The sequence below is a fragment of the Globicephala melas genome, chromosome 5, assembly GCF_963455315.2.
Source record: "Globicephala melas chromosome 5, mGloMel1.2, whole genome shotgun sequence".
NCBI classification, from domain to species: domain Eukaryota; kingdom Metazoa; phylum Chordata; class Mammalia; order Artiodactyla; family Delphinidae; genus Globicephala; species Globicephala melas.
In genome coordinates, this window is record NC_083318.1 from 119,166,326 (window position 1) to 119,180,365 (window position 14,040).

The 14,040-nt window shown below is 47.0% G+C and overlaps 2 protein-coding genes across 5 annotated transcripts in view; one reads left to right on the forward strand and one right to left on the reverse strand.

Annotated features, from left to right (window-relative positions):
* MAML3 (mastermind like transcriptional coactivator 3) overlaps positions 1-12,042 on the forward strand; it is a 628,299-nt gene extending 616,257 nt beyond the window's left edge. The window contains exons 5-6 of one of the 4 annotated variants that reach the window (XM_060299743.2): positions 3,915-3,999; positions 8,465-12,038. In XM_060299743.2, the coding sequence (XP_060155726.1) occupies positions 3,915-3,999; positions 8,465-9,459 (1,080 nt within the window). In that variant the 3' untranslated portion in view covers positions 9,460-12,038. Of the gene's footprint in view, positions 1-3,914; positions 4,000-8,464 lie in introns of all 4 variants that reach the window. The other 3 variants (XM_030845121.2, XM_030845120.2, XM_060299744.1) reach the window with 3 other exon arrangements.
* MGST2 (microsomal glutathione S-transferase 2) overlaps positions 7,691-14,040 on the reverse strand; it is a 38,840-nt gene continuing 32,490 nt past the window's right edge. The window contains exon 6 of the mRNA XM_060299745.1: positions 7,691-8,098. Within this exon, the coding sequence (XP_060155728.1) occupies positions 8,026-8,098 (73 nt within the window). The 3' untranslated portion in view covers positions 7,691-8,025. The remainder of the gene's footprint in view (positions 8,099-14,040) is intronic.

A 14,040-nucleotide genomic window follows, 5' to 3' on the forward strand; every position in this document is an offset into this window, starting at 1 on the left:
AGAATCAGCATGGGGGGCGAGGGTGGAAGGGGGCTGGCTCACGTGCTTCGTAAATTCTGGTATTTCCAGCATGAAGAAAAAAGAAAATAATTCAGAGAACTTTGCTTCTTGGAGGAAAGTGTCAGAAGGAGGGATTGAGAAGAATTCTTACAGAATTGGTCATGAACAATGGAACAGGAACAATAGCAGAATAATAGGGCCCACAGAACTACCTGGAAACCTGAACTCGGGGTCACAGAAAGGGTGCAAACTTGAGAAAATTCCCAGCAGCTTTGAACACAGCTCAGGAAATGTTTGAGTTAAAGGCCTAACACAGAGAAAGCTTTGCCTTAGGCGTCTTTGACAACCCTTGACATATATAATTCCTCCAGCTTTGAAAGAAAGCCTTCCATGCGGGCTACTCCTCTCAGTTCCAGTGTGTTTTGTTTTTCGAGGTACCCGTGCCTGATTTCGTGTTATCTCGGGAAAGGCCTGAGGACTTCCCCAGGAGTCCCTGGATGCCTCCCGTGGGGGCCTATCCAGCACGTCTCACCCTTCTATTATAGGAGACGTGAGGCTGTCATCTAAGGCTCAAGGCCCACAATTACCCTTCTAGAATGTTTCTAATAGGATCAGAATTTTGGAAATGTATTAAGCATCCTCCACCATATCTATAGGAGAGGTTGTGTAGGACACGAGACACGTCGAGGTCCTTAGTAACCAAGGGCAGCAGTTCAAAGTAACACCAGTCATCCCCCAAATAGAAAAATTGTACTGTTGAGCACAGTTCACTTATGTTCCCTTGTTCGCTTTTGTTCTTGAACAGCTGTGTAATTATCTCCCTTTTTACTGAGGTCAGTCAGCTTCCCGGCAGCTCTTGTACAAACAAACCTCTATCCCTCTCACCCTGCATAAGGTGTGTGACAAGGAGCCATGCTCGTATCTCTCAGACAGTGATAAATGGAGCTGCCGAGGGGAAGCTGGGCTTTGCAGATCCGCCCCTCAGCCAATCCCAGGAAATTTCAGGTGTGCCTGATACTTGGAGGGATGGTCTTCGATGTCTGTGCTGTGACCAAGACACAAAGGGGAGTCGGGGTAACCAGGCCAAACTCAGCTGTGCCAGCCCAGGGGTGTCCCCACTTGGAAAGGTCAGCCAGCCCCGGGAATGAGGGGGAAGGCGGGAGACCGGGAGCATTGCTTTCACAGGATGGTGCCCACAGACCATGAGGTGAGAGAGTGCGGGACCCCTCAGAACCCGGGACACGGAAAGACAGACATAGGGCTCCTCAGAAGAGATGAGGAAATGGGAAACTGCAAAAAAAATGAGTATAGGGCTTCCCTGGTGGCGCAGTGGTTGAGAGTCCGCCTGCCGATGCAGGGGACACGGGTTCGTGCCCCGGTCCGGGAGGATCCCCACATGCCGCGGAGCGGCTGGGCCCGTGAGCCATGGCCGCTGAGCCTGTGCGTCCGGAGCCTGTGCTCCGCAACGGGAGAGGCCACAACTGTGAGAGGCCCGTGTACCGCAAAAAAAAAAAAAAAAATGAGTATAATTCCTTAACGACTGTGTGTTCCGGGAGCTGAAGAGGGACCAAGGAGAGAACAGTTCACTCTGGGTCACATCCTTTGCTTATGGTATGATTTTGGAAAAGCCACCTAACCTGTCTCCTCATCTGCCACATAAGGTTTTCCTGATCTCCCAGCCTTCCTCCTGATGCTCAGCATGAGTAATGCGTGTAAAACCCTTCGGAAACTGCACAAGGTGTGGATCTGCCACTTGACCCTGGGGTCACAGAAGGTAGTGTACGAGCTGCAGCCACACGTGCCAGCCATCCTGTGGGACTAGCCCAGAAGTAGGTCAGAGGGATGTAGCATCTCACCTGCACCTGGGGAAAGTGCTTATTGATGCCTACACTTTTGAGGTTGAATGTGGCCATATCAACGCCAAGCTGATTTCCTTGGTCCCTGCAGCGGCAGTGAAAGCATCCTAACACTTTCAATTTTGCCAACAGCGTACTGGGAACACTTGGGTTTCCGGAAAGGACATGTGAGGGAAAACAGAAAGACTGGGGATATCTTGCGTATCTTTGGAAACTTTCAAATGGTTCTCAGTGGACTTAGAAATCAGAACAGAGCAAGTTGAAAGCAGGTGTGAATTAACATTTAATGCGTTATTCTCAAGAGCACAGAGCGTGTCAAATCCCACCCATTCACAAAGGTTCAACGGAATCTGGAATTTTGGATCTGAAAGAAACATTGAGGATCATGGAGTCCCTTTATTTTACACACGAGGAGACTGAAGCCAGGGAGCTTACATGATTTTTTTCAGAGATCGCAGAGCTAGAGAGGGGCAGAGCCAGGACTGGCACCTGGGCCCCCTGACTCCCCCAGGCTACCCCAGGGCTGATGCCCAGTTTTAAGTGGGACAGTTAAATTCTTACGTAATATGGGAAGTTTGACTTCTGAGAAGCTTTTAAATGCTCACCTTACTCTCAGGAATGTTCTTAGATTGCTGCCTAAAAGATTAGCATGGTTTCTTGTCTACGCTGTGTCTATACAATTAATTCATTGCAACGGTTTCGTGCAAAACACCGCAGGATGGGGTGAACAGCGGCCCTTCTTTTCTTTGGTTGCCCGTGCTGGCTGGCCTTGTCAAGAAAAAGAAAGAAAAAGAAAATTATAGAGCTGCCCAGGAACAAAAACAAGAGGAAAAAATAGAGATAAACACATGGGTTAAGAAGTGGTCAATGTGTGTTATTTTTATAATGAACACTGTAAAGAGCGGGGCCCTCGCTGTCTGCTTTCCTAGCCCTCGCAGATGAGAGGTGCTTGATGCATATTCCACAGCTGCAGAGGAGGCCAGATGACATGCCGAAGGTCACGCAGCTACTTGATGGCAGACCCAGAGCGAAAACCCCTTTCTTTGCTCCTTCCACCTCACTCTTACTTTCTCTCCCTTTTCACATACAGCACGATAATGATCATAATAGCCTTCCCTGTATACTGGTAACAGCGCCGGCAGTGCAGAAGCCTCGTGACTGGAAGAAGAAAAACTAAAACGCAGGCCTCCTGGCTCCTGGTGTACGTGGAACCCCACGCGGTTTCCTCAAGGCAGTAAATGCTGTATGTTTGACTTGTGGAGATGTATTTTGCAGGCAGGGTGGCTCCCTGGGAATAAAATGAGCCCTTTTTTTAATAGGCCCTGAGAATCTCATCTTCCTATACCCGAAGCATCTATTTTAGGTCCTTAAAAGTTAGCTGCTTGTCCGTTTGAGCTCGGTACCCACCGTGCTGAGGAAAGCACGCAGGCTGACGTCGGAAAAGCAAAGTCAGAACTGCCTCCCTGGCTACACCTCCCTCATAAGCCAGCAGGTCCACACAGCAGAAAGGCCACAGATGTTCACCGAGGATGTTTGCAGCAGAGGGGGCTCTGACAGCCGAAAGCCAGAAGCAGCCTAAGCAGCCACCCCTAGTAGCACGGGCAAAGACATCGTGGGATGTTATGGGGGGAATACTACTCGACAGTGAGAATGAATGGACCCCACTGCAGGCATCACCGTGGATGGAGCTCCCAAACGCGATGAAAACAGGCTCAAGTACATTGTCTCAGGCCACTTCTCTGAAGCACAGAAGCAGATATAAGTAACCTGTTGCTAGGCTGGGATAGTGTGCCCACGGGTCAGGTGAAGGGCAGTGGCTGGGAACGGGCAGGAGGGGCTTCTAGCAGCATTCTGCGTCTCGACCCACGAGCGTGTTCCTTTGTGAAAATCCGTCGCACGGGGCACGGATGCTACACGCTTGTGCCCTGACCTGTATGCGTGTTATTCTTCAGTACAGAGTTCAGTTTTTGAAAACCCCTTCCTCAGAACAGCCAGGAGATCTAACTGTGCGCCTCCTCCCGCCCCGCCCCCCCGGCCCTCCTTGTCCTATCGTTTCAGCAGCTGCAGCCGCCACAGTTACCCCGGCAGCACCTCCAGCGGCCACGCAACCCGTACCCAGTGCAGCAGGTCGCCCAGTTTCAAGGTGAGGCCGGTGCACACCTCTGCCATTGTATCCCTTCCAGTGGGCAAGTGTAAGTGAATGTAGAGCCAGTGACAATGCCACGGCTGCTGTGTTTGTGTCCAGGTAATATTAAAAATATTTAAGAACTGATGATGCCAACCAATCAGAATCCCAGGCGTTAACCTTTGGGTCGCTGGGCCCCAGAGAGGTCCTGGTGGGCCCGGGGCGGGGGCGGGGTGGCGGTGGGACTGGGACTGGAGCAGCTGTTCTTTACCAAAGGTACGGAAGTATTTCGGTGGTTTAACAACCAGCAAAGACATACTGGTGCCGACTGACCTAATATCAGCCCTGTTTACGTCTGGGTCGTCATCTCAGTGGCCATGGGGAGGAGTGGGGGGAATCCCGTGTCACATCTTTCTTGCTAATCCCAGCAGGTCAGCTGACCAAAGCCCTCACTTCCAGCAACCTAGGTAAAAGAATCTGGCTTTCGGCAACCACTAATCTCTGCTGAACATAGAAGACAAATAGGGACTTGAGTTTGATTGGACTTTCTTGATCCTGCCGCCCTTTGCACAAATCCTGAATCATGGCCCCAGGAGCAATGGGTGCACTGTTTGTGTGGCGTTGCCATTTCTCTGTAAAGTAGAAGGTCCACTCAAATATCAATCGCTCCCATCTAGAGATGGGAGCCCCTGTGGGTCTTGTATGGGGTGGAGGATGAGTCTGAGGACCCTTCCCAATCTCATCCACAGTTTTCAGGGGGCCACAGGGGTCATGAAGCAGCAGAAATCCTCATTCCTGTCCTCTGTCCTTTTTGAAGACCTAGATCAATGCATCCTAATTTCTCAAATGTTACCTATCGCTTTGACAATCTGCCAGAAGCTATGAAGCCCCTTGCACAGAAATATCCATATATATAAATAAATACAAACTTTGTGGATCATTTCACAAGTGTTACCCTTTTCCATAGACTGTGGGTGAAAATTCTGTGATCTAGGGTAGCCTTTTTCGGTCTTTGGGTTGCAACACTCAAGTAGGTTGTGAAGATGATTGGCCACAACCAACATTTTTTAACGAAATAATAGAAATGATTGGAGTGTATCATAATTAGGGCAACTTTTGTTTCTGTCCTAAACCCACATGTGTATGTACTGTGAGTTATGGCTTAAGGAGTCTGAAAGCCACTGATGTTCACGGCCAGATCTCCCTGAAGATTGCCTGTGGACCCCCTGGGGCTTGAGCCGCTATCCCCCCTCCCATCCCTGGGACATTTATATCACTTCAGATCCCTTTGGACTCGACACAGGGAAGGACAAAGGGAGTTTGTTCTGTGCACTAAATTAGTGCCAATATTCTTTGAAGAATTCTGTTTCTCACTTGGTCAGTGGTGGGGAGGAGTGGGAAATAGTCATTGTTACATGCGTAGTTTTTGTTGCAGACCCGGAGCCCTCTTTTGTACCTGTGGCTCTCAGACTGACTTGAGCCTGCATCAGATCACCAGCACAGCTGGTTCAAAACAGAAGCCCGCCCTCACCCCCAGAGTCTCTGATTCAGTAGGTCTGGAGCAGGGCCTGAGAATTTGCATCTCTAACAGTTTCCCCACAGTTGCTGTTGCTACTGGCCCGGGGCCATACTTTGGGAACTGGTGCTTTGTATTATGAACTAATTTAAACCATTAAATCTGATAAACCTGGTATTGTGTCCCTTGAGTTTTCTAGGTTCATAACCCATGTATTATTTTTTGGAATACAGGGGCCCACCAAAATTTAGTAACTCCTCTATGTTATGAGTTATTCTGAATGGTTTGGGTCCAATTTAAAAGTTCTACTCTTTGAACTTTTCTAAAACCCCAAATCACAGGTAATCAACCTAGAAAACTTAGCTCCACTTAGGCCAAACAACCAGCGACATTTTAGGTTTCCTAAGCTGGTTGATATAATAACTTTTAAATTTTTCTTCTGTATTTTCATGTAATTTTACTGACATCCTAGATATCATAATGTTATGTATCTGGGAAAACAGCAAATTGATAGATAAAAAATATTGTCCTTGGAGAGAAGTTCTGTTAGGAATAATTTGTCTGAGACCTACAGGTCCAGTGACCACTACAGTTTTCAAAGGTTTTAAAGACGCACTTTCTCTTGCTGAGTTCTGTGTCTCTGGGCAATGTTACATGCCTAGGGGAAAAGCTTATTTTACATAAATATAGACTTCTTGTGAGTGAAAATAGAACACAGACCCTTTTAGGGAAAAAATTGCATGTTACCGTCTCTGTTTGAATATGGAAAATTTTCTTTGACGTTGTGATGTTAACCAACAGACAAGAAAATTAATTTGACTACAGTATCTCACAGTAGTATCTTAGACAAAAATAAAAAAGAAGAAAAAGTAGTCCATTGTTTAACATACGTAGTTGTCAGATAAAGACACGTTAATTCTTTGAAGGCATTTGAATTTTTTTCCTTTGTATATTTAAAATCACCCAAGTTCATAAAACCAGATTAATATGAGGTTTTTTGTTTTTCTTAGGTTGAAAATATGGTGCTGACTGCTGATATTAAAAGGTCCTTTTTTTTTTAATAAGAACTACATCTGGATAGTGTAGTCATGGACACCAAGTAAAAATAAAGGTTGGCTTGGATTAATGGTTCAATACTTCTTAAGAGGCACTGCAGCATTTTTGCCCTCTAAAGAAAGGAAACTATTTCTCATTCACAAAATTAGTCCAGTCAATATCTAATCCCTCAACATATTTATTCTAAGTTACAACAAAAATGTCCGAAATATGAAAGTCCTTTCATCTGTTTCCAGCAGCCTGTTTTATGTAAAGTGGGTCTATCCAATCAATCTCTGAGTCAGCAATATTTTTCCCTTAAATTTTTTTATAAGCAACTCAATAACCCATTTCACCACAGTTGATCAGATTGGCCATGTAGTCAATACAAATTTAGTTGTTAAGGTCACAAAGCTTCATAACAAGATTGCGAGTTGCAATATATACCACCATCCAGTGTTTAATCAGGAACTTTTTTAAAAAACTCCACTTAGATACAATTAAGCTCAAAACAAAAAGTTGAAACGTTTCTAGGGATCTCCCCCCAGATCTTTCTGCTTTCCCCACAGTAACCATTCCATTTTTCAATTCAGCATGATATTGATCTCAAGCCACAAAAACTTGTCATAATCAAAATTCCCATAATTTTCTTTCTTAAAGAAAGAAAGAAAATATGGAGACATATTTGCTGCCCAGAAATCAATAACCCAATCAGGAAGACAAAAACACACTTCAGTTATCTGCCAAGGTGCCAGGCTTAATAAGGTTACACTATTCTCATCTGGTTTCTCATCCAGGTTCCAGGTAGGATCAAATTTGCTTATAGTATCGATTGGCTCCCATGCTGCACCTTTTTTAAATGTCCAGGAAAAAAACTATTTTTCTTTTTTTCATAGACTTAATCATTAGCAGGGACACAGAAAAATCCATTTCTGTGCACCTCCTAGCCCTTGACAACATTGACGGGTTCTAGGGGTGACATTTCTGTTCTCTTGACTGGTTTAGAAATTTCCCGGAAACGTGTAAAGAAGGACTCACTCAAATGTCTAGTTAGGGTTGAGTGACTTGGCATTGATATTCTGGTCAACTTTTAAGCAGCGTCATTAAAACTGCCTTAGTGGTCATTGCTGATTTGAAGGAGTGGCCTTTGTGGGAGAAATGCATAAAGTTCATTGCCAAGTAGCAAGTAGGAGGATGGTTTCTTTTTCTAACTCAGGAAGCTGGCCAGTTCGCACCGACATATTATGATTCAGAGAATCTGGAGCATGTGGAAGTCTACAGAGTGGTTCCAAGAAATGTCCCATCTGTCGAAATAGCTTCTTAGCAGAAGCGATAGCCTTTAACCTCTCAAATCCTACTCAAGTCTTAGGGGAAATTAGCCTAATGGCCTTTATTGATAGTATTCTCTGCTGAACCATATTCCACTTCACAAATAGGATATGCAAAGTGATCAGCCATTTCTGCCTAATTTAGCCCAGGAGGTGAATTTCCTCTCACCTCCAAAACGATGGTATCTTATTGGTTGAGGATGGCATCATATCAAGACGGGTGAGAAACGATTTGTTTCTGAAATGTGAACAAAAATAATATCAGGGTATATCAAATAGAAAAGTCAACTACAAAAGCCTATGTACTTCATGGTCCCAGTTTTCATGTGTCTATTTATATATTAATGTAAGTTAGCGGTGGTCATCTCTGGACGATGGGAATGACCTTAATTTTCATCTTTATGCTTTCCACTATTTTCCAAATTTTTTACAATCAGCATATGTTACAGTCAGAAAAATAATACTCTGGTATTTTTAAGGATTTATTATGAGTAGCTCCTTTCATCTAAAAGAATTTTGTCAGTCCCAAAGAAAAGTCCAACAACTTGTTACCATACATTGCTTGTAGAGATGAGTGAACGGGTCTGTCCTTTTCTCCCTGCAGGGTCTCCCCAGGACATAGCAGCCGTGAGAAGCCAGACAGCCCTCCAGAGCATGCGAACTTCACGGCTGATGGCACAGAACGCAGGCATGATGGGACTGGGACCCTCCCAGAACCCAGGGACGATGGCCGCAGCAGCCCAGTCGGAGATGGGGCTGGCGCCTTATAGCACCCCACCTACCAGCCAACCGGGAATGTACAATACGAGCACAGGAATGACCCAGCTGCTGCAGCACCCAAACCAAAGCAGCCTGAGTATCCCACACAACCAAGCCCCGGGGCCGCGGCAGCCCACCCCGGGGCAAGGGGTTGGGATGGTGAGTGGTTTTGGTCAGAGCATGCTGGTGAACTCGGCCATCACCCAGCAGCACCAGCAAATGAAGGGGCCGGTAGGCCAGGCCTTGCCCAGGCCCCAGGGCCCGCCGAGGCTGCAAAGCATTATGGGAACGGTCCAGCAGGGAGCACAGAGCTGGCAACAGAGGAGCTTACAGGGGATGCCTGGGAGGACTAGTGGAGAATTAGCATCATTCAACAACGGCGCCAGCTACCCACTGCAAGCTGGCCAACCGAGGCTGACCAAGCAACACTTCCCACAGGGACTGAGCCAGGTGGTGGATGCGAACACCGGCACGGTGAGAACCCTCAACCCAGCTGCCATGGGTCGGCAGATGATGCCACCGCTCCCGGGGCAGCAAGGCACCAGCCAGGCCAGGCCAATGGTCATGTCTGGCCTAAGCCAGGGCGTTCCCGGCATGCCAGCGTTCAGCCAGCCCCCGGCACAGCAGCAGATGTCCAGTGGCAGCTTTGCCTCGAGCAGCCAGGGCCAAGGCTATGAGCGGAACCCCCCTCAGGACATGTCATACAGTTACAGTGGCGACGCAGCCGGGGCGTCCTTCCCCAGCCTCTCGGACAGTGCCGACCTCGTGGATGCCATCATCAAAGGTGGGCCAGGGGACGAGTGGATGCAGGAGCTCGATGAATTGTTTGGAAACCCCTAGTCAAGAGGGGCCCCGGCAGCCACAACTCTAGTGGTTAAAGCTTCAGCCGTGAAAGAGAAACAGGATGTTGCATCATCCTTGTTTTTTTGTTTATTTGACCTGCGTAATCTGAGCAAAACTGCAGCCGGCTGACAGTGGAAGATCCAGGTGCCAATCCACAGCCCCGCCGGGCCTCATTTCACCTGATTTTCACACAGCAGTCAAGACAGACGCTCTGCGAATCCCGCTGCGAAAGAGGGGGACGCACCATAGACAGGTGGGGAAGATGATTCCGTAGCCCCTCTGCTCGGCCCTCCCTGTGATTGTCCGGCCCAGCAAGAGCCGCTCTGGCCAAGACAGACTGCTGCCTGACCTGAGGTGGCCGTCAGCCCCTCCTGGCCCTGGTCCAGAGGCTGTAGCTTTGGAGACACAAAGGAGAGAGAGCCCGGGACTGAGAGTCCCACAGAGCCTGCTGGGTGGTGGCACAAGCCAAGAGCACACGTCAGAAAGGCGCTGAACTCCGGCTACAAAGAGATGTCAGGCTTCAAGACGTGCTATTGGGTCTGGAGGGTGGGTGCAAAGAACAGTGAGATGTCACAGGAAGACACAGAATCGTACAGGCCTGTCTCCTGCCCATGATGACCCTCAGGAATTTTAGAGCGACTGCCTCACAGGGTGAGCTTGGAGAAGGGTCCTGGCAGTCCCGGGCGGGCAGCCCTCTGCTGGTGACCGGGGTGGCCGTCACTCTGGGGCGTTGAGCTGGAGCCTCCTGAGGACCCGACAGGACCCAACACATCTTGGCAGTTCCCATCTACTCCTGGAGGCCGAGGATGGAGAGGCCCCGGCTGGACGCTCTGTGTCCGCTAGCACGGCTGCCTTTCTCCCCGGTCCCTGCCCTTATTCCTCCTCGCCTCTACCCGAGCCTGCACTTGCTCTTCCTTGCAGAGCAGCCAAGGAGAAATGAAGTTTTTGTCTTCAGGGAGCCCGGGCAGAGGGGAAATAGGTGCCAGAAGAACTTGGACAATGCCTGAAATGCAGAGGTGACGCTGGAGTCTCCTTTCTCTGCCTGGAACTAAGTGGGCCACTCTGCTTCTGGGACACCGGGGAGGACTGGCCTGGACATCGCTGGCTCTGGCTCCCTTTGGGAAAAGCCCAGGGCTGATGCTCTAAAGTCAGCCTGGCCCTTCATCCCTACCCACCAGAAAGACCAATCTCACACCCTGAAAACTGAGGAACTGAAAAATCAGTTGCTCCGCTTCACACGTTTTTGATAATGGAAAGCAAGCAGGTATGGTTCCTTTCCTGTGGGCGAAGCGATCCACTCCTGAAGTTCTGTAGGGTCGTTCTCTTGGTAATTCACTCAAATCTGCCCTAACTGAAGTCTGTCTGAAGGGATCCACAACCTCCACTGTCGTAAAGCTGATCTCATCTGTCCTTTCCTCCCCTCCCACTGTCACGTTTTGGAGGGCGCGTGGCATAACCGTTGTCCTGAGTGAGTGGGAGTGGTGGGAGCTTTCCTCCCGCCACCCCCTCCCTCCGCGTCCAAAAGGCAGGCTCGCTTCCGCGCACTCACGTGTAACTCGCCACATCAGAGCCCCGGCCCAGCCACGGGAGCCGGACTGGCTGCACTGGCGGCGGGTCCTGGGAAGGAAGGGGGTTCGAATGAAGAGCTGGGGCAGAGGATACAGAAAGGCGGCAGGCAGGCAAACACTGCCCTTGGCTTGCTCGCCAAGTACCAAGGTCATAGCCCTACTCAGCCAGGGGCAGGATGGAGAACAAGTGGGCCACCCCTGGGAAGAGGTGGTGGGGGGCAGGCTGACTGAACTCCCTGTGTGGGGAGGGACACTGCCAGGGAAACTCTTGAGTGGAAACAGATGAAAACCAAAAACAAACAGAAGAAAGTAAACAAATGAGAAGACACAGAATATATAATTACCTTTTTCTGAAAGGTACAGGAAAGAAATGTATAAGAAATGACGAGAAACTGGAGGTGGTGATGGAGGGGGAGGGCCACTCCATGCTCTTTTTAAAGCTTCCTCCGAATGCTCAGTACTGGGACCAACTACATAGAGAGGTAGATTTTAACAAGGTGGTTTTGTTTTGTTTTGGTTTTTACTACGGTGCTGATGTATATGTAATGTCTAAAAAAAAGTTATTTGTAAATAAGTTTTTACAATATGACAGATATCACTGGGTCTACTATCTGTAAAAAATATACATATAAATATATATATACTGTTTGTTTAAAATAGAGTATTTTTATTTCATTCCTTAACTCATCATCCCAGCAGTGGTATTGCACTTCAGATGACATCATATTACTAATTTGTACTGTATGACCTCGGGCAACTTCCTCCATTTGATTCAGATTTTCTAGTTTTCTGTTTTTACTTTGTACATGGAGCATTGCTTATTTCCTTTTAAGAAATGTACAGAACTCTGAAATGTAGAAATGAAGTGATGTTGACATACCACTTTTAAAGAAAAAAACAAATAAAAGATCATTATCTGAACCAATCCAAAGTTGAGTGTATTTTAGGACTGTCACTGGAGCTCCAGCCTTAGTTAAGCAGATGGATTATGCCTGGGTTTTAACTGATTAACTGCAGTTCTTGTCTCAAAATTTTTATATCATTATTTAAACATTTAAGTAACAGTGGAGATCAATCATTCCTAGCCTTTTTAATTCCACCACGCTACTAAAATGTTCTATATTTGCACTCCAGGAGATGTGGCAAAGGTAAAAAGAAGAGAGTCTGGCCAGCACCACCCACAGAGAGTTGAATGTGCTTAGAAGTTTACAGCCCTCCAGACTGACGTTAGCCAATGACCTGCCAGGAGCATGAGAGCCCAGTTAACTTGCCTGGACAAACCCTGAGATAGCATTTCTGTCCCAAGGTCCCCTGCAGGATCAGGCAGAGGCTGGGACTTTGCCAGAAGGTGCCCCCTTGCTTGGCTTCCTGCCTTTTTCTGCCCTGTTTCCCCCACTCCCTCAGTTTCCCCTCCTGGGAGCCCTTCCGTGACAAATCACACACATGTGAATCCACTCCACTTCTAGAAGACCTGACCTAAGTCTTCCCATCAAACTTTAAAAAGCATGGTAAAGCAACATGTTTCAAAACTGTCTGGGTGAAGCAGAAAAAGAGGCCACAAGAATAGAATAAGGTCATCATCAAAAATAGATCCAAAGCAAAGGTGAGTTTTGATATGTACAAACCAAGAGAAAGAATGAACTTGACTATGGAAGAAGAGGCCAGCCCTACCCATGGTGGGCTGTGGTTCCAGACCAGCTGACAAATAACACCATGTAGAAAACAATGTGACGCTGGGCTTTGTCCCAGTGATATGGGCTCAGCGACATGAGATCAAAAATGAACTGATTCGCGGGTGGGGATGGGAAGGCTGACAACAGAATGAAAACATGAAGTCTGAGAAGGGCTCCTCGTCCTGATGAGGCAAAACCACATATTTTTATTTACTGCACTGGATGGATGGAATACCATTCTCCTTTAAAATGGTTTCTTATTTATAATCGTGTTGACCTTTATAAAGTCCCAGCGCAGCAAGTGTATAACGGGGGAAGAAGGAGAATAAACATCTTTCCAAGAAGTCACTAGGCACTTGCCCCATAAGGAGGAGGTATTTTATCGCTGAAAGTTAAGGCACATTCAAAAGCATTAAAGGAGCTATTTCTGCCTTTAACCATTCTTTTCAAGGAAGGTTGTATCTAGAGAAAAAGGATAAAAAACAAATGACCTGATATTTTTCCTTATTAATGACTTTTTTGGCCACACCTCCTCTACTTCCAATCCTGCAAAATGCGAGAGGAAAAATACCTTGGAAGAGAGCAGGGCTGCTTGTTTGTGTAATCAGTCCTTCACCTTTCTAACTTATTTTTCATTTTAAGTTCTAAGGACACTATATTTCCATGCTGGTGTTCTCTGGACAAGTTACTAGACACCTGTTTCATTTCATAACAAGCGGAGGTAATTAGGGCAACGTTCACACACTTGGGGCCCAAGCGTCCCTGCCACGTCTAGGACAGCTGCTGGGCCAGAGCTAATGCTACGGTTCTATCCCTACCTCAGATCCCAAGTCAAGGATGCAGCACTCAACATAAAACTCTTCAGAGCTACTGAGAACCTGACTTTAGCTTTTAACTTTGCCTCAGATATTTAAACTTGTATGACAATCATTTTCACACAATCAGAAAAAAAGAATAGTACAATGAATAACTATACACTTACCAACTTGATCTGATACTTGTTAACACTTCACCGTATAGGCTTCACATACATATTTTGTGGAACCATTTCAAAGTAAGCTGTACACGCCCAGTCACTTTACCCCTCAACCTCCCAGCATACCTCACCAAAGAATTAGGGCATTTTCTTTCCTAGACACAACATCATTATCACACCTAACACAATTAATTCCCTAATATCTGATTCTCACTCCTTATTCAAATTGTGCCAAATGTCTCCCATAGCTGTTTTTTTCTAACCAGGATTTGATCAAGGATCCCACATTGCCATTTGGGTTTTATGCCTCTTAAGGGTATCTTTTAATGCAGAAAAGTTCTTCTCCATCCCTTTGTTTATA